Consider the following 27,641-nt stretch of genomic DNA (forward strand, 5'->3'; position numbering starts at 1 on the left):
AAAAAAAAAAAAAAAAAAAAAAAAAAAAAAAGAACCATTGTCTCAGGACTTCCTTCTGGGGGAGCCTAAACCAGAACAGTCACCTACTTAACTTGTAACTTCAGAAAAACCATTCGACCTTGCTGAGTCGAAGCTCACTGCAGCCTCAACTTCCCAAGCTCAGGTGGTTCTCCTGCCTCAGCCTCTTGAGTAGCTGTGATTACAGGCATGTTTTTTTTGAGACGGAGTTTTGCTCTTGTCTCCCAGGATGGAGTGCAATGGCATGATCTCGGCTCACTGCAACCTCCGCCTCCTGGGTTCAAGCGATTCTCCTGTCTCAGTCTCCTGAGTAGCTGGGATTACAGGCGCCTGCCACCAAGCCCAGCTAATTTTAGTATTTTTAGTAGAGACGGAGTTTCACCATGCTGTCCAGCCTGGTCTCGAACTCCTGACCTCAGGTGATCTGCTTGCCTTGGCCTCCCAAAGTGCTGGGATTACAGATGTGAGCCACTACATTTGGCTACTATTTTTAGCCATTGAACATCAGCCAGCGTCAGGCCCATGCTGGGGCTCTTGCTTTGTTATTTCATGAATCCTTTCTACTGCCCTCAGAGGGAGAGTTGATTCTTCTCCATTTTTTCAGATGAGGAAATGGAGGCCCAGGGAGGTGCAGCCAGCTGCCTAAAATCATCATGTAGCACTATTGGGCTTGTTTTGAGACTACAGGAGGTGGCAGGAGGAAGGCAGTGGGGGAAGCTGGGTCTGGGTACCTCCTCATTGCTCCTCCCTTACCTCTTGCAGTACCTTCCAAATGAGGCGGGCCTTCAAGATGAGAAGAAGGTACTAGACAACATGCACCATATACTCTTGGTGTGGATGGGACCTGTCCTGCCGCTGTTGGTTCTGGTGCACCCTGATTACATCAAGCCCATTTTGGGAGCCTCAGGTAGGTGCACTGGGCCTCTGAGCTATGTGTGAGTCCTCAACTCCCAGAGCCTATCTGAGATTTTAGACAGGTGGGATATCCAGAGGAAGGGTCATTTGAATAGGGCTTTGAAGGATGAATAAGAGTTCACCAAAGCAAGAATGGCAATCCAGATTGTGAGAACGGTATGGGCAAAGATGACTAAGAGTTCCAGGAACTTCGAGGGAATGTCCATCCATCCGGCAGTCAGAGCCAAGCATGTTTGGATAGGCAGTTGTTCCCTATGGTTTTGTTAAGTAAGTGTTACTCAATCCCTGGCCATGGCACTCCCATGATTTGGTTCTGACACTCCCATTATGGCCAGGACTCTTGGTGACTCAGCCTGAAGCCTGTTGTCATCACTCGGGCTGACTCTGACTGGCAGGGAGGGAGATGTGGAAGAATTGCTTCTTCTTTGTGCAGTCCACACCTATCCCAAGATGTGAGACTCCCAAGTGTGCTTGGCAAGCTCTTGCTCAGCCTTCGACACCCAGCTCCAATGGCCACCTCCTCCAGGAGTCTTTCCCTGACTTCCCAGACAGACCTATTCTCAGTCTTAACCCTTTGGACCTGGGTATGTCTGTGTCCAGCTCTATCTTCCTCATGAGCGGGACTCTAGATCCTCAGTGTGGCCTTGTGTACCTGGTGTATTAGTTCGTTCTTACGCTGCGATAAAGGACTGCCCTAGACTGGGTAATTTTTAAAGGAAAGAGGTTTAATTGACTCACAGTTCTGCAGGGCTGGGGAGGCCTCAGGAAACTTACAATCATGGCGAAAGGGGAAGCAAACACGTCCTTGTTCACATGACAGCAGGAAGGAGAAGTGCCAAGTTAAAAGGGGAAAAGCCCTGTATAAATTCATCAAATCTCGTGAGAACTCATTCACTATCATGGAAACAGCAGCACAGGGGTAATCTCCCCCATGATTCAATTACCCCCCCATTGGATCCCTCCATGACGCATGGGGATTATGGGAACTATAATTCAAAATGAGATTTGGATGGGGACACAACAAACCCATATTACCTGGGCACCTCCAGAGGTATCAGAGAACACCTGAGAAAGCTCACTCTCAAATGAACCACTGAGCTCCAGTAGATCAGGTGTGGCGGTTCACACCTGTAATCCCAACACTTTGGGAGGCTGAGTCAGGAGGGTTGCTTGAGGCCAGGAGTTTGAGACTAGCCTGGGCAACATAGTAAGACCCTGTCCCTCGAAAAAAATAAATAATTACCCAGTGGCACTGATATGCACTTGTAGTCCCGGCTACTTGGGTGGCTGAGATGGGAGGATCACTTGAGCCCAGGAGTTTAAGACCAGCCTGGGTAATCTAATAAGACTCCATCAATGTACAAAAACATTTAAAAATATTAGCTGGGTGTGGTGGTGCGTGCCTGTAGTCCCAGCTACTCAGGAGGCTGAGGTGAGAGGATTGCTTGAGCCCAGCAGTTGGAGGCTGCAGTGAGCTGTGATTGTACCACTGCTGCACTCCAGCCTGGGTGACAGAGCAAGACTTAGTCTCTCAAAAAAAAAGGGGGGGGGATTCCAGGAATTTTAGGATCTCTGTCCCAGCTTTGCCTCTACAAACATGCATCTGGGGACCATCTCCAGGGCTGCCACCCAGGAGCTGTGAAAGAAGAAGCTGCCATCCTCCCCTTCTGCAGCTATTCTCTCTCGATGCCTCTTTGTCTCCCGTTATTACATTTGTAAAGCGATGACGATCCCCATTGAACTAAGGGGAAAACCTAGACCTTGGGAGGGAGAAGTGACTCTTCTGAGGGATGAGTATCAACTTGTGGGAAGAGCCCCGGGCCAGAACTGAGTTGGGTTGGCTCCAAATTCTGGCTTTGGCACATGCTTGCTATGAGACCCCAGCCACTTATCTAGCCTCTCTGGGTCTCAGGTTTTGATCTGTAAAATGGATGCAGTTGTGAAGGCTGAATAATATAATGTGGATAAGAGGCCACGTGCAGTGGCTCATGCCTGCAATCTCAGCACTTTGGGAGGCCATGGCAGGAGGATCACTTGAACCCAGGAGTTCAAGACCAGCCTGGGCAACACAGCAAGACCCTATCTTTACAAAAAATTTTTAAAAATTAGCCACGTGTGGTGGTGCATGCCTATAGTCCTAGCTACTCAGGAGGCTGAGGTAGGAGGATTGCTTGAGCCCAAGAGGTTGAGGCTGCAGTGACCTATGATTGTGCCATTGCATCCAGCATAGGCAACATAGTGAGATTCTGTCTCTAAAAAAATTTTAAAAAGGTTAAAAAATAATATGGATAGGTACTAATAAAGGTTTCTCTTCTGCCTTTTTAATATATGTTTTTCTTTCTCTTTTCCTCCTTCCCTTTTTTCTTCCTCCCTCTTCTCCTCCTTCTATTTCTCTCTCTACTCCTCCTCTTCCCCCCTCCTCCCTTCTCTTCTTCTTCTTCCTCTCCTCCTCCTCCTTCTACTTCTTCTTTCTCCCTCTTCCTCCTCCTCCTCTTCCTCCTCTTCCTCCTCTTCCTCTTCCTCTTCCTCTTCCTCTTCCTCTTCCTTCTCCTTCTCCTTCTCCTTCTTCTTCTTCCCAGAGTGGAGTGCAGTGGCATGATCTCAGCTCACTGCAACCTCTGCCTCCCGGGTTCAAGTGATTCTCCTGCCTCAGCTTCGCGAGTAGCTGGGACTACGAGTGTGCACCGCCACACCTGGCTAATTTTTGTAATTTTTTTTTTTTTTTTTTCCAGTAGAGACGGGGCTTCACCATATTGGCCAGGCTGGTCTTGAATTCCTGACCTTAAGTGATCCTCCCGCCTCGGCCTCTCAAAGTGCTGGTATTACAGGTGTGAGTCACAGTGCCCGGCCTCTCTTTTTCTTCTTTCTCCTTCTTCCTCCCTCCTCCTCCCACTCAGAGCATCAGTTTCCTGACCACCATCCTGCCTGGTTCTGAGACTCCAAACAGACCGAGGAGTAGCGCCCCAGGAGGGGCTGGCATGTAGCAGATGCTTAAGCCTCTTGCCCTCCCCTCCTCCAGTGGAGGGAGGGGTGTTCTGCGTTCCCCACCGGAGAAGCCAGATAGGGAACTCCAGGATGGAGAGGGTGGGGCTGTGAGTCAGCCTGGAGTGAGGCCTTTTGGCCCCAGGGTGCCCCCACCTGGAATTACACAGATCAGGCTCCAGTCACAGACTCCACCCCCGATCAGGACCTCCTGGGGCCACACCTGGGAGTAGCTTGCTGCTCTGAGCTTGGAGCTGCCATAGCCCTTGAGCCGGGAGGAGGGCCCACAGCCTGTTGGAGCCTCAGTTTCCCCTATCATCTTATGGGCCTTTGGACTAGGAAATTTTCATGAGAGAAAGTAGGTAAACGTGCCTTATAGAGAACATCATGATATATAGACATATAATTGTGGCTTGCTTTTGTATCATCTTTTTAAAATCGAGGTGAAATTCATGTAACATATAATTAACCATTTACAAGTGAACAATCAGTGGTATTTAGTGTATTCACCATGTTGGGCAACCACCAGCATTCTCCAGCTTCAAAAGTTTTAATCACCCCATAAAAAAACTCTATACCCATTGAGTAATCACTTCCCATTTCCCTCCTCCTCCTGTCCCCTGGTAACCTTGAATCTGCTTTCTGTCTCTATGGATTTGCTTATTCTGGGTACATCATAGAAAGGGAATTACACAAAATGTGATCTTTTTGTGTCTGTTTTCTTTTACTCAACATAATGTTTTTGAAGTTCATTTACGTTGCAGTATGAATCAGTTTCTTCTTCTTTTTTTTTTTTTTTAATTTGAGACAGAGTCTTACCCTGTCACCCAGAGGCTGGAGTGCAGTGGTGCAGTCACAACTCTTTACAGCCTTGAAGTCCTGGGCTCAAGTGATCCTCCTCCTGCCTCAGCCTTCCGAGTAGCTGGAACTGCAGGCACGCACCACCATGCCCAGCTAATTTTTATTTTTATTTTTGTAGAGATGAGGTCTTGCTATATTGTCCAGGTTGGTCATTAGGGCTGACTTCATTTCACTGTATGGATTTTTGTTGTTGTTGTTTATCTGTTCACCTTTTGGCTATTGTGAATCATGCTACTATGAACATATATGTTCAAGTTTTGGGGTGGACATATGTTTTCATTTCTCTCTTGGGTAGATACCTAGAAGTAGAATCGCCAAGTCATATGGTAATTCTGTACTTAAGTTTTTAAGGAATCACCTTGCTGTTTTCCACAGAGGGCTTGCATTAATTTTCTATTAACAGGAAACCTAAACATTTATCTCACAAGTTCTTGATGCCAAGAAATCATCATTTTAATCATAGTAATAAAAATAGCCAACAGTTGGTCAATTATATATTTATATACACACATGTTTAATGAGCACCTACCATGTGCCAGGAACACAAGAGCTTGTTGAGTCTTATAGGGATACCATGAGGGAGGATTGTTCTATTTTTCTCCTTTGGCAGTGGTAACATGTCCAGGCTTACATATCTAGTTAGTGGCAGGGCTGGAATTTGAATGCAGACCTAGCTAGCCCAGAACCCAAGCTCTCAAACACAGTGATATGCAGTTTTCTGAGCATGAGTTTCTCCATGCTGGCACTGTGTGGGGGTATTTCATACACCATCTCATCTCTCCCTCTTTTTTTTTTCTTTTTAAAGAACATTTTTGTAGAGACAGAGTCTTGCTGTGTTGCCCAGGCTGGTCTTGAACTTCTGGGCTCAAGTGATCCTCCTGCCTCAGCCTCCCAAAGTGCTGGGACTGCAGGTGTGAATCATGGCACCTGGACTACCATCTCCTTTTTGCCGGAGGGGGAAACTGGTGAGGAACGTGGACACAGACTTTCCTGGCATTGAGTGGTCAGAGTTGGAGTGGAAAAGGAACCTGAGGATGAGAGAGCAATGGTTCAGCTGAGAAGGGAGTTTGGAGAAGGCTTCCTGGAGGAGGTGTCAGTGATGCTGGGCCTTAAAGGATGCCTAGGAGTTTGCCAGAGAAGGAGTCCCAGATGGAAAGTCCTGCCAGTGCACTGATGCAGATGTGCGAAAATTCCAGGGAAATTCAGGTGACTTAGGGTGGCTGCAGTGAAGGTGACATGTTGGGGGGAATAGGAAATGAGACTGACAGTTAAGCAGGAACTGGACTGCAAAGTGAATGCACTTGCACTTTATCCTAGGAGTGACAGGGAGCCATGGGAGGTATTTGAACAAGGCAGCTATTGACCAGATCTGGGTGTCAGAAAGATCCCTGTGGAACCTATCTTGGAGTCCAGAGCGCGGACAGGAGAGGAGTGACTGGACTCCTGCTTTCCTCTTCAATGCTGCCTCCTCCAGGAAGCCTGCTCTGACTTCCAGCAGCCCTTTTTCTGAGCCCTCCTTAGCACCTACCACACTTTCTACCTTCTTGGTAGTTGCATGACATGCCTCTGCTTCCCTTTCCTGCCCTGCTCAGGAGCTCCTCCAGGGAGGACATAGAGCTGAGCCATCTGTGGGCCCCCAGCATCACCCAACTTGGGTTGGGCACAGAAAGGCAGCAGAAGAGGTGTGTTGAATGGGAGGATGAGTGGGCAGATGATTATGTACGCAATTGGCCAATTCCTAGGGAGTGTGTGTGTGTAGGTGGCTGAGTCACATTCAGGTAAAAGTGATACCACTCGAATTTCAGATACTTCCTTCCCGGGCCTCTGCCCATTCAGCCCCAAATCTGTTCAGTATATAGAAGGAGAATCCATCCATCCATCCATCCATGCATTCATTCATCCACTCATCCATCCACCATCCACCTATCCACTCATTCATCCATCCATCCATCCATTCATCCATCCATCCACCATCCACCCATCCAACCATCCATTCATCCATCCATCCACCCACCCACCATCTATCCATCTGCTATTCATCCATCCACTTATTCTTCCATCCATGTACTACTCATCTGTCCATCTACTCATCCATCCACCCATTTATTCTTTCATTCATCCATCCTTGGATTGACTTATTTATTCATTTAATAAAAACTTATTTAGGCTGGGCGCGGTGGCTCAAGCCTGTAATCCCAACACTTTGGGAGGCCGAGACGGGCGGATCACGAGGTCAGGAGATCGAGACCATCCTGGCTAACACGGTGAAACCCCATCTCTACTAAAAAATACAAAAAACTAGCCGGGCGAGGTGGCGGGCGCCTGTAGTCCCAGCTACTCGGGAGGCTGAGGCAGGAGAATGGCGTAAACCCGGGAGGCGGAGCTTGTAGTGAGCCGAGATCCGGCCACTGCACTCCAGCCTGGGCGACAGAGCGAGACTCCGTCTCAAAAAAAAAAAAAAAAACAAAACAAAAAACTTATTTAGCACAATATATCAGTGATCAACATGAACCCTTCTGCTAAGGAGCTTGTAACTAAGTGGATACAATCCAGAGTGATTGCTGGGTCAGGGGTGGGGAGAAGCATTCAAGTTGAGACTACAGGATGAGGGAAGAGTGTTTGAGGCAGAGAGAGCAACTGGTGGAAAGTCTCAGAGAAGAGACAGCACGTGGTCTTTTTGAGGAGCTGAGAAAAGTTCTGTGGTGTGGCTGGGCATGGTGGCTTATGCCTGTAATCTCAACACTTTGGGAGGCTGAATTTGGAGGATCACTTGAGCTCAGGAGTTCAAGACCAGCCTGGGAAATATGGCAATACCCTGTCTATACAAAAAATTAACAAATTAGCCAGGTGTGGTGGCGTATGTCTGTAGTCCCAGCTACTCGGGAGGCTGAGGTGGGAGGATCACTTGAATCTAGGAATTGGAGGCAGCAGTAAGCTATGATCTCACCATACACCCCAGCCTGGGTGACAGAGCGAGACCCCATCTCAAAAAAAAAAAAAAAAAAAAGGTTATGTGGTGTTAGTTCTGTGATGTCGAATGGGGGATGGAAGACAGAGGTGTCTTGAGAGAGATTTGGACAAAGGCAAATCATTCAGGGCTTTGAAAATGGGCTGGTATGTGAGAGTGATGGGTGTGTGAGCAGGAAGGGGCATGGTCAGATCTGATAGTCAGATGAGATTCTCCTGGGGTTATCATGAGGGACACACTGGAGAGGGTGAGGCTGGAGGCTGGGAGCACAGGAGGTGTGATTCAGATGACCTGAGCTGGCAGAAAAAAAAAGGGAGTGGATTAGGGGAAGGCTCAGGTGAAGAAGGCTATTCTGGATAGACAGCTCAGCCTGACCAAAGGTTCAGAGGTGATCCACAGCATGTGATGAGAATAGGGTTATCTGGTGTATGTTGAAGGATGAGGTGGGAGAGGCATACAGGGGCCAGATGGAATTGGGTTTCAACGCCAGGCTGAACCTGAACTTTTTACAAGCGCAATGGGGAGCCATGGGAGGCGTTTGAGCAGGGGAGGCTCATATTGAGATCAGTGTTTTATAAGAATTTTTCTTGGGTAGGTGTGGAGGATGGACTGGAGGAATACAGTGGGAGGTCAGAGCCCAGTGAGGAGGCCTAAGGAAGTCATAAGCAAAGTTCAAGAGTTAGAACTCTGTTTTGAGGCCAGGTGTGGTGGCTTATGCTTGTAATCCCAGCACTTTGGGAGGCTGAGGTGGGTGGACCACTTGAGGTTAGGAGTTTGAGACCAGCCTGGCCAACATGGTGAAACCCTGTCTCTGCTAAAAATACAAACAAATTAGCTGGGTGTGATGATGGCACCTGTAATCCCAGCTACTCGGGAGGCTGAGGCAGGAGAACCACCTGAACCTGGGAGGCAGAGGTTGCAGTGAGTGAAGATCGCACCAGTGCACTCCAGCCTGGGTGACAGAGTGAGACTCCGGAAAGAAAGAAAGAAAGAGAGAGAGAGAGAGAAAGTGAGAGAGAGAGAGAGAGAGAAAGTGAGAGAGAGAGAGAGAAAGTGAGAGAGAGAGAGAGAAAGTGAGAGAGAGAGAGAGAGAAAGAAAGAAAGAGAGAAAGAAAAAGAAAGGAAGGAGGGAGGGAGGGAAGGAAGGAAGGAAGGAAGGAAGGAAGGACTCTATTTAGAGTCATCATTGGCCCTTTGCCCTCCACAGCTGCCATCGCCCCCAAGGATGACCTCTTCTATGGCTTCCTAAAACCTTGGCTAGGTGAGTGCCCAGTGGGTAGGCTGGGGCTGGGGCTTCAGAGAAGAGAGGGAAGAGTGTGGGGTTCCTTGGAGGGTTTCAGAGTAACAGGAGAGGTCCCTAACCTCAGTCTTCTGGGCCCAGGGGATGGGCTGCTGCTCAGCAAAGGTGACAAGTGGAGCCGGCACCGTCGCCTGCTGACACCTGCCTTCCACTTTGATATCCTGAAGCCTTACATGAAGATCTTCAACCAGTGCACTGACATTATGCATGTGAGTCCCAAGGCTTTGTGGGAAGAGGGTGTCCTGGGAGTGAGGCTGGTCCAGGCTCCAACTCATGCATGGGCAAGCCATGTGATGTCAGGAGGACTCACTGACTTTATCTATAGAATGAGCTCGTAGTGAAAATGCAGTCGGGTCCTTGTTAGGCTGACTCCCTGTCTCTGGTTTTCATGCACAGTCACCATGTATCTCTCTTCCAGGCTAAATGGCGGCGTCTGGCAGAGGGCTCAGTGGTCTCCCTTGATATGTTTGAGCATATCAGCCTTATGACCCTGGACAGTCTTCAGAAATGCGTCTTCAGCTACAACAGCAACTGCCAAGAGTGAGTGTGACCCTTCTTGGGACTGTGGAGCCAGCTGCTCTAGGGGCAAGATGGTGGCAGGAGAAAGGGAACTCCCAGGCATTAGACAACTCTGGCCTGTGGGAGCTCTGCCACGGATGGGTCGTGTGGTTCCAGGAAACTGACCATTTCTCTGAGCCTCATTTTTTTGTTAATAAAAAAAATGGACTTCATAATTCCTTCCCCAGAGTCATTGTGTGAGAATTAAATGAGATAATGTGAATCAATGGCTTGGTGTATAGTAGGTGCTTAGTAAATGTTAGTATTTTTTCATTCTACTATGAAGAGTGTGTGGTCTTTGAACAGTGTCCTCCCCTCTTTCTGAGGCTCAGTTTCCTTATTTGTAAAAAAAGGATGTCAATCTCGTACTCTCTGAGAGATGCTTTAAGGATAAAATGATGTAGCACTGCCCTGGCACATAATTGATGCTCAGAGAATATTTGTTGAGTAAATGAATCAAATAATCAATGCCTTGGTTCATTCATTCATTCATTCATCAAATATTAATTATGCACCCACTATGTGCCTGGCACCATGATATTGCTGCTGAGGACAGGGTGGTGAACAACAGACAGTCACAGTTCTGTGAAGTTCATAGTCTAAGTGGGGACATAAGGAATAAGGGAGACAATTAATGCAAAGCTTGCCACACATAGTAGGTCCTCAGTAACAAGCTAATGACTTTGTTACTCTAGGCATTATAGGGACGTGTTCCAGTTGGATAAGGCAGAGATGGTCTTAGTAATTAAATAATTAAAGATGGCTTTAGAAATTAAATAATTAATTAATCCAAGAAATATTTACTGAGTGCCTAGTAAGGGCCAGCCCTGAACTAGGTGCTGGGAACACCATAGTCAACAAGAAAGACAAGATGTTGCTTCTCTAGAACTTCCATTTCAGTAGGAAGACAGGCAATAACCATGAACAAGTAAGTAAACAAGAAAACGACAGACTGCAATAAGGGCATAAAAACGAGCCCACTTCAGGACTGAGGACAGCTCCCTGCAAGCATGCTTCACCCATTATTATTATTATCATTATTTTAATACAAGCTTTACTGAGAGACAATTCACATACTATACAATTTACTCACTTAAAGAATACACCTGAATTGCTTTTAGTATATCCAGAGTTGTGCAACCATTACTATAATCAATTTTAGAATATTTTCATCAATCCTCCCCCTACTCCAAGAAACTTCATACACTTTAGCAACCCTTGCCCTTTCCTTTCTCCTTCAGGTCTAGACAATCACCAATCTACTTTCTGTCTCTATAGGTTTGCCTGTTATGGATATTTCACACAGATGGAATCATACAGACTTTTGTGTCTGGCTTGTTTCACCCAGCATAATGTTTTAAAGGCTCATCCATATTGTAGCATGTATCGGTTATGTATTTCTTTTCATTGATGAATAATATTCCATTTACCACATAATACCACATTTTGTTTATCCAGTCATCCATCGATAGACATTGTTTCCACTTTTTGACTACTATGAATAAGGCTGCTATTAACATTCATGCACAAACTTTTGTGTGAACATGTATTTTTAATTATCTTGGCTATATACCTAGGAGCAGAATTGCTGGGTCATATGGTAATTCCAATTTAAACGTTGTGAGGAACTGCTAAACTTTATTTCAGTGGGTTTCAACATGGTACAAAGTGGTTGTACCATTTTGCTCTTCCAACCAGTGAGTGTGAGAGCTCCAGTTTCTCCACATACTCACGAACACTTGCTTGTTGTTGTTGTTTTGTTTGTTTGCTTTTGAGATAGGGTATTGCTCTGTTGCTCAGGCTGGAGTGCAGCCCAACACTTGTTACTATAAGTTTTGATTTTAGTCATCTTAGTGGGGTGAAGTAGTATCTCATTGTGGCTTTGATTTGCATTTCTCTGGTGACCAGTGCTGTTAAGTATCTTTTCACATTCTCATTGGTCATTTCTGTCTTTTTTAGAGAAATGCCTATTCATATCCATTGCCCATTTTAAAATAAGTTTTAAGAATTCTTTATTTATTTTAGGTACTAATCCCTTATCAGATATATAATTTGCAAATATTTTCTCCCATGCTGAGGAGTGTAACCATTTAGCTTTAGTGATGCTACAATGACTATGCCTATGTTGAAAGTCCTTATCCCTCTTTGGGCCTGTTTAAAAATATATATGGGACCGAGTGTGGTGGCTCAGGCCTGTAACCCAGCACTTTGGGAGGCCAAGGCTGGAGGATCGCTTGAGCTCATAAGTTCGAGGCTGTGGTGGGCTATAATTATGCCGCTGTACTGCAGCCTAGGTGACAGAGCAAGACCCTATCTAAAAAATAAATAAATGAAATAAAAATAGAGTTAATATAGGGTTTCTCTTTGTTATCTACTCAATGGGGAGTGAAGGCTTATCTTAGCCAAGCCACGGGTCTTAGCCATGGGTCTTAGCCAAGCCATGGCTGTGCTGTGCTGGGGGAAGGGGCTACACTCATGGCTTCCTTTCTCCCTGGCAGGAAGATGAGTGATTATATCTCCGCTATCATTGAACTGAGTGCTCTGGCTGTCCGGCGTCAGTATCGCTTGCACCATTACCTCGACTTCATTTACTATCGCTCGGCGGATGGGCGGAGGTTCCGGCAGGCCTGTGACATGGTACACCACTTCACCACTGAAGTTATCCAGGAACGGCGGCGGGCACTGCGTCAGCAGGGGGCCGAGGCCTGGCTTAAGTCCAAGCAGGGGAAGACCTTGGACTTCATTGATGTGCTGCTCCTGGCCAGGGTGAGGCTGGGCCCTGGAGGGTGGAGCCCTGCCCTGGATGGCCTCTCCAGGAATTGCGTATAAAATGATAAATGTTAGAACTCCATTAGGCGTTGTGGCTCACATGTGTAATGCTAGCACTTTGGGAGGCCGAGGAGGGAGGATTGCTTGAGCCCTGGAATTGGAGATCAGCCTGGCAACACAGGGAGACCCTGTCTCTACAAAAAATAAATAAGTTGGGTGTGGTGCTGCATGCCTACGGTCCCAGCTACTTGGGAGGCTGAAGCAGGAGTGTGGCTTGAGCCCAGGAGCTGGAAGCTGCAGTGAGCTATGATGGTGCCACTGCACTCCAGCCTGGGCAACAGAGCGAGACTCTGTCTCAGAACAAAACAAAACAAAACAACACACACACGCAAAACAAAAAAAATTCACATGGGTCTGGGATGGGGTCAGAACCTGTAAGACTCACTGGGTGAGTTTTCTTGGGCTGCTATTACAAAGTATCACAAACTAAATAGCCTAAACATCAACAATTTATTCTCTCACAGTTCTGGAAGCTAGAAGTCCAAGATCAAGGTATCTGCAGGGCTGGTTTCTTCTAAGGGCCATGAAGGATGAATCTGTTCCAAGCCTTGCTCCCTGGCTTGCAGAAGGCTGTCTTCTCCCTATGTCTGTGGATCATCTTCCCTCTGTGCCTGTCTCTGTCTTCTTCTCTTTGTATAAGGACACCAGTCACATTGGATTAGGGCCCTGCCCTAATGAGTTCATTTTGTCTTGATTACTTCTGCAAAGACCTCTCTCCAAACATGGTCATAGTCTGAGGTATTGGAAGTTAGGACTTATGAATTCTAGCGGTGGGGCGGGGTGGGGGTGGGGGTGGGGGTAGGGGTGGGCAGGGCACCATTCAGCTCATCAAAATTGCAAAAATGAAATATATGACCTTGGGCCGGGTGCGGTGGCTCACACCTGTAATCCCAGCACTTTGGGAGGCTGAGGTGGGCGGATCACCTGAGGTCGGGAGTTCCAGACCAGCCTGACCAACATGGAGAAACCCCGTCTCTACTAAAAATACAAAATTAGCCAGGTGTGGTGGTGCACACCTGTAATCCCAGCTACTCGGGAGGCTGAGGCAAGAAAATCGCTTGAACCTGGGAGCTGGAGGTTGTGGTGAGCTGAGCTCATGCCATTGCACTCCAACCTGGTCTGCAAGAGTGAAACTCTGTCAAGAAGGAAAGAAGGGAGGGAGGGAGGGAGGGAGGGAGGGACATGACCTTGAAGAGATGAGACACTTGTATGGTCACTCACTGGTGTGTCTGTGGACCTTTTGGGTTCTGGATTCAAATAGTCCTGGATTCCAGTCCTGGCTCTGTCGCTTAGTGGATGTTTGACCTTAGTCATATGACTTGTCTTCCCGAGCCTCAGTTTCTCCTTTTATACCATGGTGATCATAAAACCTGATCACAAGGTTGTCAGGCATCCAGTGGGATGTTTGGTGTTAGAGGCTGCTCAAGAAATAGGAACTCCCTTCTTCTCCTCACTGTTGACTTTCTGTCCCTCTTTCCATCTTTCTTTTCTTTTTTCTTGTTTTTTAAAATTTTAATTTAAAGTTCTAGGATAAGCCGGGCGCAGTGGCTCATGCCTGTAATCCCAGCACTTTGGGAAGCTGAGGCAGGAGGATCACCTGAGGTCAGGAGTTCGAGACCAGCCTGGCCAACATGTTGAAACACCGTCTCTACTAAAAAGAGAAAAAAAAATTAGCCGGGCGTGGTGGCATGCGCTTGTAATCCCAGCTCCTCTGGAGGCTGAGGCAGAAGAATCGCTTGAACCTGGGAGGCAGTGGTTGTAGTGAGCCAAGATTGCGCTACTGCACTCCAGTCTGGGAACAAGAGAGAAACTCTGTCTCAAAAAAATTTTTTTTAAATTAAATTAAATTTAAAGTTCAAGGAGACATGTGTAGGGCGTGCAGGTTTGTTACCTAGGCAAACATGTGCCATGGTGGTTTGCTGCACCTATCAACTCATCACCTAGGTATTAAGCTCTGCATGCATTTGCTATTTATCCTGATATTCTCCCTCCTACTGCCGCCCTGATAGGCCCCAAATGTGTGTTGTTTCCCTCCCTGCGTCCGTGTTTTTTCATTGTTCAGCTCCCACTTATAAGTGGGAACATGTGGTGTTTGGTTTTCTGTTCCTGCCTTAGGTTGCTAAGGATGATGGCTTCCAGCTCCATTCAGGTCCCTGCAAAGGACATAATCTTGTTCCTTTTTATGGCTGTATAATAATATTCCATGGTATATATGTACCACATTTTCTTTATCCAGTCTTTCATTGATGGGCATTTGGGTTGATTCCTGTCTTTGTTATTGTGAATAGTGCTGCAATGAACATACGTGTGCATGTATCTTTATAATAGAATGATTTATATTCCTTTGGTTATATACCCAGTAATGGGATTGCTGGGTCAAGTGGTCTTTGAGGAATTGCCACATTGTCTTCCACAATGGTTGAACTAATTTACATTCCCATCAACAGTGTAAAAGTGTTCCTATTCCTCCACAGCCTCACCAGCATCTCTCACCCAGGGTTGCTCTGTCACCCAGGCTGGAGTGCAGTGATGCAGTCATGGTTCACTGGAGCCTTGACCTCCTGGGCTTAATCCTCCTGTCTCAGCTTCACCAGTAGCTGGGACTACAGGCATGCATCACCACACCTGGCTAATTATTTTTTTGTAGAAATGGGGTCTCACTATGTTGCCCAGGCTGGTCTTGAACTCCTAGGCTCAAGAGATCTTCCCAACTTGGCCGCCCAAAGTGTTGGGATTACAGGCGTGAGCCACCAGGCTGGTCTCTTTCCATCTTTATTAGACAAGTTGCATATTTCCATCTTCCTGGAATAATTCCCCCCACAGCTTGGCTTAAGAGAGAGAGAGGGAAACCAGGTGTGGTAGCTCACGCCTGTAATCCCAGAACTTTGGGAGGATGAGGCAGGTGGATCACTTGAGGCCAGGAGTTCGAGACCAGCCTGGCCAATATGGCGAAACTCCATCTCTACTAAAAATATAAAAATTAACTGTGAGTGGTGGCATGTGCCTGTAATCCCAGCTACTCGGGAGGCTGAGGCACGAGAATCACTTGAACCTGAGAGTCGGAGGCTGCAGTAAGCCAAGATTGCGCCACTGCACTCCAGCCTGGGTGATAGAGTGAGACTCTGTCTCAACAACAACAAAAAAAAGATGGGGGGAGATATCTGAGTTTTGAGGAACCCCTAGGATGCAGAGGGTGGGATGAAGTGGGCTGAGCACCCTCTACCGCCCATTCCAGGATGAAGATGGAAAGGAACTGTCAGACGAGGATATCCGAGCTGAGGCAGACACCTTCATGTTTGAGGGTGAGGATGTGGGGTGAGGCTGGAGGAGGGCAGGAAGGGGCATCATTGGCTGCAGATAGCATCTCTGCTTTCTTCAGGCAGCCTCCATTCAGATACCCTCATCTACCTGCAGGTCACGACACAACATCCAGTGGGCTCTCTTGGGTGCTGTTCAATTTGGCAAAGTATCCAGAATACCAGGAGAAATGCCGGGAAGAGATTCAGGAAGTCATGAAAGGCCGGGAGCTGGAGGAGCTGGAGTGGTGAGTGCGAGCTCAGGGGAATGGAGGGGGCAGGTTGAGGCCAGAACCTTGGGTGTAAGCCTCTTCTCTCTCACTTACTGATGGTGTGACCTCAGACAAGCCACTTTAGCTTCCTGAATTGCAATTTCTTCAGCTATAAAATGGGCGTGGTGATAGTGCCTATGCCTGCCTCATAATGCAGAAGTTCTCAAAGTGTCCTGGTCAGCAGTTATTGCAATAATGCTGCATAACAAACAGCTCCCAAACTTAGTGGTTTACAGCCAGCAGTTACTTATTGCTTTTGTATGCACATATTTCTTGCTCTTGTCTGCTCATTACTCTAGTTGCTGCTGCTCTTGGCTAAGTGGAGTGGAGTTGCTTCCAAAGTAAGAGCTGGGTTCAGATCTGCTTCATATACTTCCTCTCTCTTCTCTTTGGACCAGAGCCTACCCTGGGTCGTGTTCTTCTCAAGGCAGATTCCAGAAGCACAAAAAGTCACGAAATTTAAAAGCTTTGCTTGGGCCGGGCGAGGTGGCTCACGCCTGTAATCCCAGCACTTTGGGAGGCCGAGGTGGGTGGATCACCTGAGGTCAGGAGTTCGAGATCAACCTGACCAACACGGTGAAACCCCATCTCCACTAAAAATACAAAAATTAGCCAGACCTGGTGGCGGGTGCCTGTCATCCCCCCTACTCGGTAGGCAGAGACAGGAGAATCACTTGAACCTGGGAGGTGGACGTTGCTGAGGTTGCATTGCACTCTAGCCTGGGCTACAAGAGTGAAACTCTGTCTCAAAAAAAAAAAAAAAAAAAAAAAAAGATAAAGTAAATAAATAAATAAAAAAATAAAAATAAAAGCTCTGCTTGCACTAGAGCATTGCGTTGGCTAACAAGTCATGTGACCAAGCCCAGCATGAATGGGGCAGGACATATATATACTCCACTCACCTGAGCAGAAGGCACTGCAGAATCATATGACAAAGGGTACAGGCATATAGTTCTAATTCAGGGAGGAAGTGGAGAATCAGAACAAATAACCCGGTCTCTATCAGATTCATGCTATGTCGAGCTGATTCTGGGTGACGAAAAGAAAACACAGCGTTAGACTGGGCGCGGTGGCTCATACTTGTAATCCAAGTACTTTGGGAGGCCGATGGGGGTGGATTGCTTGAGCTGAGGTATTTGAGACCAGCCTGGGCAACATGACAAAACCCCGTCTCTACAAAAAAAAAAAAATTACCTGGGCGGGGTGGTGCATGTCTGTAGTCCCAGCTACTTGGGAGGCTGAGGTGGGAGGATTGCTTGAAGCCAGGAGGTGGAGGCTGTGGTGAGTCAAGATTATGCCATGCACTCCAGCCTGGGTGACAGAGTGAGACCCTGTCTCAAAAAAAAAAAAAAAAAAAAAAGAAAGGAAAACAAAGCCACAGCATTAAATAGCATCAACTCACATAGTGAGAAGGTTCCTTTAGGTTCTATTTCAACCTTTTACATTATGGCCTCAGGGGTACATGCTCAGTGGGGTGCAACTGTATCCTGAACGCTTTGCTAATCTTCCTTTTTAACAAAGGGAGAAGATGTCTCAGGTTTAGAGAGTTGAGCAGGAGATGGTGTATAGCCACAATTTAATAACATGCTACTGCTTTCACAGTGGTGTTTGTACGGATGAATACCTTTATGCCAGGGAGGCTGTTCGCCCTTTATAGCAAGATGAAGTTTATTTTTTTTGAGACAGGCTGGAGTGCAGTGGCACAATCACCGCTCAATGCAGCCTCAAACTCCTGGGGTCGGGCAATCCTCCTGCCTCAGCCTCCTGAGTAGGTGGGATCACAGGTGTGTGCCACCACAACTGGCTAATTTTTGAAGTTTTTTTTTTAGAGATAGGGACTTGCTGTATTGCCCAGGCTGGTCTCAAATCCCTGAGTGCAAGTGATCCTCTTACTTTGGCCTCGCAAAGTGCTGAGATTATAGGCGTGAGCGACTGTGCCCAGCCATGAAATTTCTTTGAAAGAGAACCTGGGTTGGGTGAGGTGGCTCATGCCTGTAATCCCAGCACTTTGTGAGGCCAAGGCGGGTGGATCACTTGAGGCCAGAAATTCAAGACCAACCTGGGCAACATGGTGAAACTCCGTCTCTACTACAAATACAAAAATTAGCCGGGTGTATTGGTGTGTGCTTGTAATCCCAGCTGCTTGAGAGGCTGAGGCGTGAGAATTGCTTGAACCTGGGAGGCAGAGGTTGCAGGGAGCCGAGATTGTGCCACTGCACTCCAGCCTGGACGAAACAGCAAGACTCCACCAAAAAAGAAAGAGAACCTGTTGATTTAAAGAAACTAATCTAATCTAGAACATGAACCAAGAGTTATCATTAGCCCAATTTTGGGCCCTAAAGTCCAAAGGAAAAAATATTAAGTCAATAATATGATAAGGAGATAATGCCCTTTTCTCTCTCTCTCTTTCTCTCCTTCCTCTCTCCCCTTCCTTCCTTCCTTCCTTCCCTCCTTCCTTCCTTCCTTCCTTCCTTCCTTCCTTCCTTCTTTCCTTCTTTCTTTTCCTTCTTTCCTTCTTTCTTTCCCTTCTTTCCTTCTTTCTTTCTTTTTAGATAGGCTCTCGCTCTGTGGCCCAGGCTGGAGTACAGTGGCATGATCGTAGCTCACTACAGCCTCCTGAGTAGTTGGGACTACAGGTGTGTGCCATCATGCCCAGCTCATTTTTAAACTTTTGGTAGAGTTGGGGTCTCTGTTGCCCAGGCTGGTCACGAACTCCTGGGCTCAAGTTATTCACCTGCTTCAGCCTCCCAAAGTGCTGGGATTACAGGTATGAGCCACCATGCCTGGCCTGCACCATTTTTTTTTTTTTTTTTTAAGACAAGAGTCTCACTCTGTCACCCAGGCTGGAGAGTAGGGGTGTGATCTCATCTCACTGCAATGTCTGCCTTCTGGGTTCAAGCAATTCTTTTGCCTCAGCCTCCCCAGTAGCTGAGACTACAGGTGCACACCACCACACCCTCAGCTAATTTTTGTGTTTTTTAGTAAAGATGGGGTTTCGCGATGTTGACCAGGCTGATCTTGAACTCCTGACCTCAGATGATCCGCCCACCTTGGCCTCCCTAAGCGTTGGGGTTACAGGCCAGAGCCACCGCACCTGTCCTGCACCAGTTTTTTAAGTACAGAAATGGACCATATAAACTGACATATTGCTATTGCCCTGAGTCCCCTTGGCTGTCCTCGCACCTCACCTAGGTGCACCTGGGCCTCCACATAATTCATCAATTAAAGACTTAATGCTGGGTCCAGCAGAGGGCCCAGTGCTAGTGCTATTCTGAGTGGTCTGTGCTCAGATACTTTGCATCCTAAGTATTAGTACTGGCCGGGTGCTGAGGCTCATGTCTGTAATCCCAGCACTTTGGGAGGCCGAGGTGGGTGGATTGCCTGAGGTCAGGAGTTTGAGACCAGCCTGGCCGACATGGTGAAACTCCGTCTCTACTAAAAATACAAAAATTAGCTAGGCGTGGTGGCACATGCCTGTAATCCCAGCTACTCAAGAGGCTGAGGCAGGAGAATCGCTTGAACCTGCGAGGCTGAGGTTGCAGTGACCCGAGATACACAAAACACTAAATATTAGTACTGCCCACCTGTGCATAAGACAACTGCAAATGTCAGAAGTTGGGGCAAGTCTAAAATCCTAGACTGGTTTCCTGCCCAGCTGCCCCTGAGTGTGTGTGTATGTGTGTGCGTGTGTGTGTGTGTGTGTGTGTGTGTTTCATGGAGGTGGTGTCTTGGTGGTTCGGCTTCTAGTTATATCTCCATTCTTCCCAGGGACGATCTGACTCAGCTGCCCTTCACAACTATGTGCATTAAGGAGAGCCTGCGCCAGTACCCACCTGTCACTCTTGTCTCTCGCCAATGCACGGAGGACATCAAGCTCCCAGATGGGCGTATCATCCCCAAAGGTGCCCGCCATGTTCCCCCCTGCTGCTGGTGCACTGCCTCCAATGCTGTGGCTGCTCTGTTGTCCACAGGGGCCTGGCCATGCCTGCCCTAGGTGCACTATCTCTGCAGATGGGGTAGCTCTCTGTGTGCCTGCTGCTTCTGGGGTATTGGAGGAAATGCAGTTGTGTGTGCAGGGAGATAGAGCCCAGTTAGTCCAGGTGGAAAGGAAGGAAGCAGAGTCACAGGGATGGGCCTGTGAGGGTACAGTTGGGGAGGGTCTGTTTCATTCAGTTGCCAGTTACTCCCTGGAGACCAAGCCCTGTCTTGGTTGATACTGGGGACCCTGGCTCAGGTTTTGAGCATTGCCCATTCTGGGGGAGATACAGCAGGGCACAGATAGTTCCCAGGCATATGGAATCAGGAATGGGCTAAAGGGAGAGACAGGGGCTGGAGTAGCTCAAATATGGGGAGGAATGCAGGGAGGGCTGCCTGGAGGAGGGAATGTGGCAGGTGAGGCTTGGAGTGTGGAAGTAAAAGAGTGAGCATGTTTATGGAGTACAGCCTCAGGATGCAGATTGTGAAAGGCCTGGACAGGTGATGGCGTTTGAACTCAATCCTGGGGGTAGCAGGGAGCCAATGTAGGTGCTTGAGCTGAAGAGGAGCAATGTCAGATCTGCGAGTAAGAAAGATCCCAATGTGGCCAGTGTGGCAGCCAGAAAGAAGATGATAGGGTTCTCCTAGGGAAAGGCAGGAAGAGTGTATAGGGCAGCAGAATTTTTTAGAGAAGGATGGACAGAAGGTGGTGGCAGATGGCTCATGGGAACATCATGGCTCTAGGGAGACCCAAGGTTGGGGGGATGTTTCTGGAGGAGGCCCTGGCTCCCCTTGGCCCCACTGATCCCATCTTTCCCCACAGGAATCATCTGTTTGGTCAGCATCTATGGAACCCACCACAACCCCACAGTGTGGCCTGACTCCAAGGTGAGTGCCTGCCCCAATCCTCCCTGCCCTCAGGTCCTCCCCTCCCCTGCGCCCCAGGGAGCCAGAGAGCAGGGCCGGATGCAGGGCCTCAGTGCACACACTCCTCACCACTCCGCATTTAGCCATTTATTCACCCGCTCATTGTTAATGCATTAGGGCAGAAAATATTTATTGAGCACCTACTGTGTGCCAGAGTGTGTGCTGGACTCTGAAAATAGAGGATGATACTGTCTTTGTCTTCACGGGGCTCACAGTGAAGTTTTGGGGAAGATAATAATCAAATAAATAAGATTTTGGGTATTGATACATGCACAAAAGAAAGAAAAACTGGGCCAGTTCCGGTTTACAGGCGCAGTGGTTCACGCTTGTAATCCCAGCACTTTGGGAGGCTGAGGTGGGAGGATTGCTCGGGCCCAGGAGTTTGAGGCCAGCCTGGGCAACACAGCGAGACCCCCATCTCTACCAAAAAGGAAAAAGTTGGCCCAATGTGGTGGCTTGTGTCTGTAATCCCAGTGCTTTGGGAGACCAAGGTGGGAAGATTGTTTGAGGCCAGAAGTTCCAGCTCAGCCTACCCTGGGTAACACAGTGAGACCCCATTTCTAAAAAAAAAAAAAAGTTAGCCAGCCATGGTGATGCACATCTGCAGTGCCAGCCACTCAGGAGGCTGAGGCAGGAGGATCGCTTGGGCCCAGCTGCAATGAGCTATGGTTATTTATTTTTTTTTTTGAGATAGAGTCTTGCTCTGTTGCCCAGGCTGGAGTGCGTGCAGTGGTGTGATCTTAGCTCACTGCAACCTCTACCTCCTGGATTCAAGAGATTCTCCTGCCTCAGCTTCCTGAGTAGTTGGGATTACAGGCATGTGCCACCACGCCTGGCTAATTTTTTTGTATTTTTAGTAGAGATGGGGTTTCACCATGTTGGCCAGGCTGGTCTTGAACCCCTGAGCTGAGAAGAAGCATCTGCCTTGGCCTCCCAAAGTGCTGGGATTACAAGCGTGAGCCACCGCGCCCAGCCTGCAATGAGCTATGATCCTGCTTCTGCACTCCAGCCTGAGTGAGACTCTGACTCTAACAAACAAGCAAACAAAGACAAACAAAGACAGACAAACAAATAAATAAATAAAAAAAAGAGATAAAAACTAGTGGATGGGGCACTTTAGCTCGAGCGGTTATGAAAGGGCTTGCTGAGGAGATGTTTGAGCTGAGACCCCAGGGGATGAAGGATCAGGGAGAAACCTGTTCTAGGCAGAGGAAATAGCAAGTGCAAAGGCCCTGAGGTGGAATCTCACTGGTGCGTGTGAACAACAGAAGGAGGCAGGTGTGGCTGCATTGCAGGAAGTGCAAGGTGGAATGGAAGAGGTGGCTCTAAGGTGCTCTCCATCCATCTTTACTGACCCCTAGAGGCTCAGGGAAGGGGGCCAGGCTGGGATGTCTGGGGCAGCCCCCAGACTTATCTCCAGGCTGTTCCTCCCTAGGTGTACAACCCCTACCGCTTTGACCCGGACAACCCACAGCAGCGCTCTCCACTGGCCTACGTGCCCTTCTCTGCAGGACCCAGGTAACCCATTTCCCCCAGTCCAAGCCAGCTGTGGATGAACAGAGGCAGGGAAAGATCAGGAATGTGCCTCTCAGGAGCAGAGACCAGATGGCACCCAGGCGTCCTTTCTGAAAACCCGGCACCCTCTCCCCAGTGCGCCAGGAGGCCCCCAAATCAGACTCTGCAATAGCGTCCTGGGTATTGAGCACCGACGGTGTGTCAGGCCCTGAGTTCTGGGCTCCCACGCTCCCATTGGCTCTATGATGCCTTTGTCCCCGTTTTTACAGATGAAGGAACTGAGACTCAGAGGGGGCGCCATGTATCCAGGACACACAGCTAGTAAGAGGCTGCACCGGGATTCAGACACTCAACCCCAAGGTCACATTAATTGAGCGATTCGTGGGGTCTCACTTTAACCCTCACCCAGCGTGGAGTTTCACTTTAACCCTCACCCAGCCCAGGATGCTTGCTTCATTTTCGAAGGAGGCATGTGACGCCCAGGGACCAGTGCTCACACAGAAGCTGGGCCTGAGCCCTGTCCCCTCTTCCTCCAGGAACTGCATCGGACAGAGCTTCGCCATGGCCGAGATGCGCGTGGTTGTGGCACTAACACTGCTACGTTTCCGCCTGAGTGTGGACCGAACGCGCAAGGTGCGGCGGAAGCCGGAGCTCATCCTGCGCACGGAGAGTGGGATCTGGCTCAAGGTGGAGCCCCTGCCTCCGCGGGCCTGAGCGTGGGCGCGATCCCTGCGGATCCCAGGGGTCCAGGCCCCTCCCAGACGGGCCGAGGCCACGCCCCCGAAGGACCAGGACTCGCCCCAAAGATCCGGAGGGAATAGGCCACTCCCCTCGAAGTTCAGGTTCAGCTCCTGGATGACCAGGCACCGCTGTTGAGCAGCCTGATGGTGCTGGCCACGCCCCTCAAGGCAAGGCTCCGCCCCTTAGGGAGTCTGATCCAGCCCCTTGAGGCTTAGGTCCCGCCCCCTGAGTTCTCACACCTGTCCTGTTTGAGGGACCTGGCTCGGCCCTGCCCACTTGGGCTCAGGCCCCGCCCCCAGGATCCTGCGGATTGAGGGCCTCAGGCCACGCCCCTGCAGAGCCAGGTCTCCAGGACTTGCCCACTGAGCCTTTAGAGGACCTAAGCCCCACCTCTGACTCAGGGCTCACCCCCTACTGGCTGAACCCTTGGCAGGCTTCCAAATTGAGGAAATCTGGAGCCTGACGTCAGCGCTTTTAACCGGGACATCACCCACCTGAGGCCCTCAGCTCATGTGGGCAGACTGCTGAGGCGTGAGGCTGGATCGTAGGGCTCGAGGCTGCTTACTTTTGTTGTTGTTTTGTAAACTCAGACCCCTGTAAGCCCCTTCCTTCCTCCCTTGCCCAAAGACCCTTTGCTGAGTGTTCTGTTTTTGTAGAATAAAAGCAAAGGATGCAGACCTACCCCACCCTCCACCCCCTAACTCAGCCAGACGCTTACACGTGGAGACCCCAGCATGGGAATGAGGGGCTCTACCAACTGAGCGAAGCTGCGGGCTAGGAGGCTGGAAAGCCATTTGTCCTAGGACATAAACTCAGATTTTGGGGGTCAGTTTGTGTGTTCATTTATTTCATCAACAGATCACATATTGTTTGCTGGCACTGCTTCAGAACCACAGGCAGGCCCTGATTTCTGCCTTCTCAGGGGGTGGGGGACAGAGGTTGAACAAATAATTCCACGTGTAAAGGTTTATTTACAACCCAGGACAGGTGCTCCAAAGGCGAGGCCCCGGGTGCTGGATGAACATAGCAGAGGGATGGGGATAGGTCAGGGAGAACTTCTCCGATGCTGGAGTGGAAGTTTAGTAGGTGACAAGGGGAGGAACGAATACTCCAGGCAGAAGGAACAGCATCTGAAAATGCCCTGAGCTGAGGGAGAGCAGAGTGTGTTTGAGGAACTCACCAGGGGCCAGGTGGTTGGATCTGGGAAGTGGGGGCGGAATGAAGGAAGGGGCCAAATGCACGGGCTTTATGCTGAGAGCAATAGGGAGCCATGGAGAGTGTGTGAGCCAGATCAGGATAGGACATGGCCAGATCTAGGGCTGGCAGGGAGGTGACTTGTGGGGGATCACTGGGGGTTGGGACCCTGGGAAGGAGGGAAGCTGAGGTCCAGACAACAGGAAGGGCCAGGATTGGGGTGACTATCTAGCAGTGGGGGCTGAGGGGAGGGAGGTGGTAAGGGTGATGCTCAGGTATTTGGCTGAGGGAACTTGATGGTAGAGTAGTCCCTGATATGGGAATATAAAAGGTGGGGCCCAGGCATGGGGGCTTATACCTGTAATCCCAGCACTTTGGGAGGCTGAGGCTGGAGGATTGCTTGAGACCAGGAGTTAGAGACCAGCCAGGGCAACACAGTGAGACCCCATTTCCACAAAAAATAAAAAATTAGCCAGGTGTGATGGTGCACATCTGTAGTCCCAGCTACTTGGGAGGCTGAGACAGGAGGATCACTTGAGCTGAGGAGTTTGAGGCTGCAGTGAGTTATGATCATACCACTGCACCCCAGCCTGGGCAACAGAGCAAGACCCTGTTCCAAAAACAAACAAACGAAAAAAGGCAGGCAATGACAATGTCAGCAATTTTATACATATAAAACGCTACACTAAAGGAAAATGATACTGCTATTATACCACATATATATATACCATCATTGTATATATAGTGGTGGTATAATAGTGGTATCATCTTCCTTTTGGGTAGCATTTGCCTGTAGACCATTTCCATCTAGGTTACTAGAGATAATAATATTAATTCAGTGGCCCATGCCTGTAATCCCAGCACTTGGAGAGGCTGAGACAGGTGAATTACCTGAGATTAGGAGTTTGAGATCAGCCTGGCCAACATGGTGAAACCCTGAAATTAGCCATGTGTGGTGGCAGGCACCTGTAATCCCAGCTACTCAGGAGGCTGAGGCAGGAGAATTGCTTGAACCTGGGAGGTAGAGGTTGCAGTGAGCCGAGATTGCGCCACTGCACTCCAGCCTGGGGGACAGAGTGAGATTCTGTCTAAAAAAAAAAAATTAATTAATTCATCGAATATTTCTTGGGCAATCTGCCTTGAGACAGGCACTATTTGAGCCCTAGTTTCCCAGAGTTCACCTCTAGGGAGGAGACATGATAAATGATAAATAAGTAAAGAAATACGTAAATTCACCCAGGGCCTTTTTGTGATGTTTTTGTGACAGAAATGGGGGAGTTCTGAGTAGAGGAGGGACAAGATTTGTCATATGAACTTTTTTTTTTTTTTTTTGAGACAGGCTTTTGCTTTGTTGCTCAGACTGGTGTGCAGTGGTGCAACCATAGCTCACTGCAGCCTTGGCCTCCTTGGGCTCAAACGATCCTCCTGCCTCAGCCTCCTGAGTAGCTGGGACCACAGGCACATACCACCATGCCCAGCTAATTTTTGTATTTGTTGTAGAGACGGGGGTCTTATCATGTTGCCCAGGCTGGTCTTGAACTCCTGGTCTCAAGCAACCCTCCCACCTCAACCTCCCAAAGTGCTGGGATTACAGGTGTGAGCCACCATGCCAGGATTACCATAGGACTTTGTGTGCTCTGTTGAACAAAGACTGTGTGAGGCAAAGATGGGACTAGGCAGATCAGTTGGGGGGTGACTGCATTCATCCAGGTGAGAGATGACGGTGGCTTCAACCAAGCTGGAGTCTTTAGAGGCGATTAAGAGCAATTGGATTCCAAGGAGGAGTGACTGTTCACAAAGGCAGTGCCGTCAGCCTTGGTGGTGGATCAAACGTGAAGTTTGAAAGAAGTGGGGGACTCTAGGTTTGGGCTTGAACATCCGGAAAAACGAAACTGCCATCAGCTGACGTGGGGAATGCTGAGTGGAGTTGTTTTGTGGGAGATGTCAGGATGTCAGTTTCAGTTCAGAGGAATTGGACATGTCAGTTGGATAGAGAGTTCTCCAATTCAAGAGAGTTTTGGGTTGGGCATGGATATTTGGGAAGCCTTGGTATAAATATTTCATATATTTTTCCAAAAACTAGAGAAGTGATTTCAAATAGGGGTGATTTTTCCTACCAGAGGACATTCGTTGTTGTTTGGAAACATTTTTGGTTGTCACAACTGGTGGTTACTATTGGCGTCTAGAGGGTAGTGGCCCGGGACTCTACTAAACGTTCTACAAGACACAGGATACCTAGCTCAATAAAACAAGTAATTATCCAGTCCCAAAGGCAAACGGTTCTGCTGATTAAAAACCATGAACTGGAGAACCAAAACAAAACAAAACAAAAAACAAAAAACAAAAACAAAAAAAAAAAAAGGAAGAAGAAAAGAAAGCAAAACTTTAACACTGGGTGAGATCTCTGTGTGTGTGTGCGCGCGCGCGAGTGTTTCTGTGTGTGTGTGTGTGTGTGTGTATGGAGGAAGGGCTTAAGGACTGAGCCCTGGGGGTGGTCTCCAAAGTTAATCTAACAATTATGAGGCCAGGTGTGGTGGCTCACACCTGTAATTCCAGCACTTTGGGATGCCGGGGTGGGTGGATCACTTGAGGCCAGGAGTTCCAGACCAGCCTGACCAACATGGTGAAACTCCATCTCTACTTAAAATACGAAAAATTAGGGCAGGGCGCGTGGCTCACTCCTGTAATCCCAGCACTTTGGGAGGCCGAGGCGGGCGGATCACGAGGTCAGGAGATTGAGACCATCCTGGCTAACACGGTGAAACCCCGTCTCTACTAAAAATAAAAAAAATCAGCCGGGCGTGGTGGCACGCACCTGTAGTCCCAGCTAAGCGGTAGGGCGAGACAGGAGAATTGTTTGAACCCGGGAGGCAGAGGTTGCAGTGAGCCAAGATAGTGCCACTGCACTCCAACCTGAATGACAGAGCGAGACTCTGTCTGAAAACAAAAACAAAAACAAAACTTTTTTTTTTTTGAGTGCTTCCTGCGTGCTCTTCCCATATATTCCCATTTAATTCTCACACTGACTTGTAAGATCACTTTTTATTATTCCGTTTAACAGAGTCACTGAGCCCCCGAGTGAAGTGACTTACCCAGCATCCTTCGGTGGGGCCTCAGCGGGAGCCCTGAGTCCTTTTCTGCTCCACCCTCAGGCTCTCAGTCCGGGTCTGGGTCCCTCGCCACGTTGCGTAGAAGGGGGCGTCGACGGGGGTTGGGCTAGAGTTGGGGGCGTGGAGGAGAAGAGCTACAGCTGGGCTGGCAGGGCGAGAGGCAGTAGCAGCGGCGTATGT

General features: G+C 48.7%; 1 protein-coding gene across 1 annotated transcript in view; it reads left to right on the forward strand.

Annotated features, from left to right (window-relative positions):
• The window catches only part of LOC112612736 (cytochrome P450 4F22), a 43,342-nt gene extending 19,356 nt beyond the window's left edge, over window positions 1-23,986 (forward strand). Inside the window, exons 4-14 of the mRNA XM_025367613.1 lie at window positions 781-925; window positions 8,952-9,005; window positions 9,126-9,253; window positions 9,463-9,584; window positions 12,101-12,368; window positions 15,667-15,733; window positions 15,846-15,975; window positions 19,768-19,901; window positions 20,798-20,862; window positions 22,337-22,419; window positions 22,953-23,986. Of these exons, the coding sequence (XP_025223398.1) occupies window positions 781-925; window positions 8,952-9,005; window positions 9,126-9,253; window positions 9,463-9,584; window positions 12,101-12,368; window positions 15,667-15,733; window positions 15,846-15,975; window positions 19,768-19,901; window positions 20,798-20,862; window positions 22,337-22,419; window positions 22,953-23,130 (1,374 nt within the window). The 3' untranslated portion in view covers window positions 23,131-23,986. The remainder of the gene's footprint in view (window positions 1-780; window positions 926-8,951; window positions 9,006-9,125; window positions 9,254-9,462; window positions 9,585-12,100; window positions 12,369-15,666; window positions 15,734-15,845; window positions 15,976-19,767; window positions 19,902-20,797; window positions 20,863-22,336; window positions 22,420-22,952) is intronic.
• The last annotated feature ends 3,655 nt before the right edge of the window (window positions 23,987-27,641 follow it).

The sequence above is a fragment of the Theropithecus gelada genome, chromosome 19 (genome assembly GCF_003255815.1).
Source record: "Theropithecus gelada isolate Dixy chromosome 19, Tgel_1.0, whole genome shotgun sequence".
NCBI classification, from domain to species: Eukaryota; Metazoa; Chordata; class Mammalia; order Primates; family Cercopithecidae; genus Theropithecus; species Theropithecus gelada.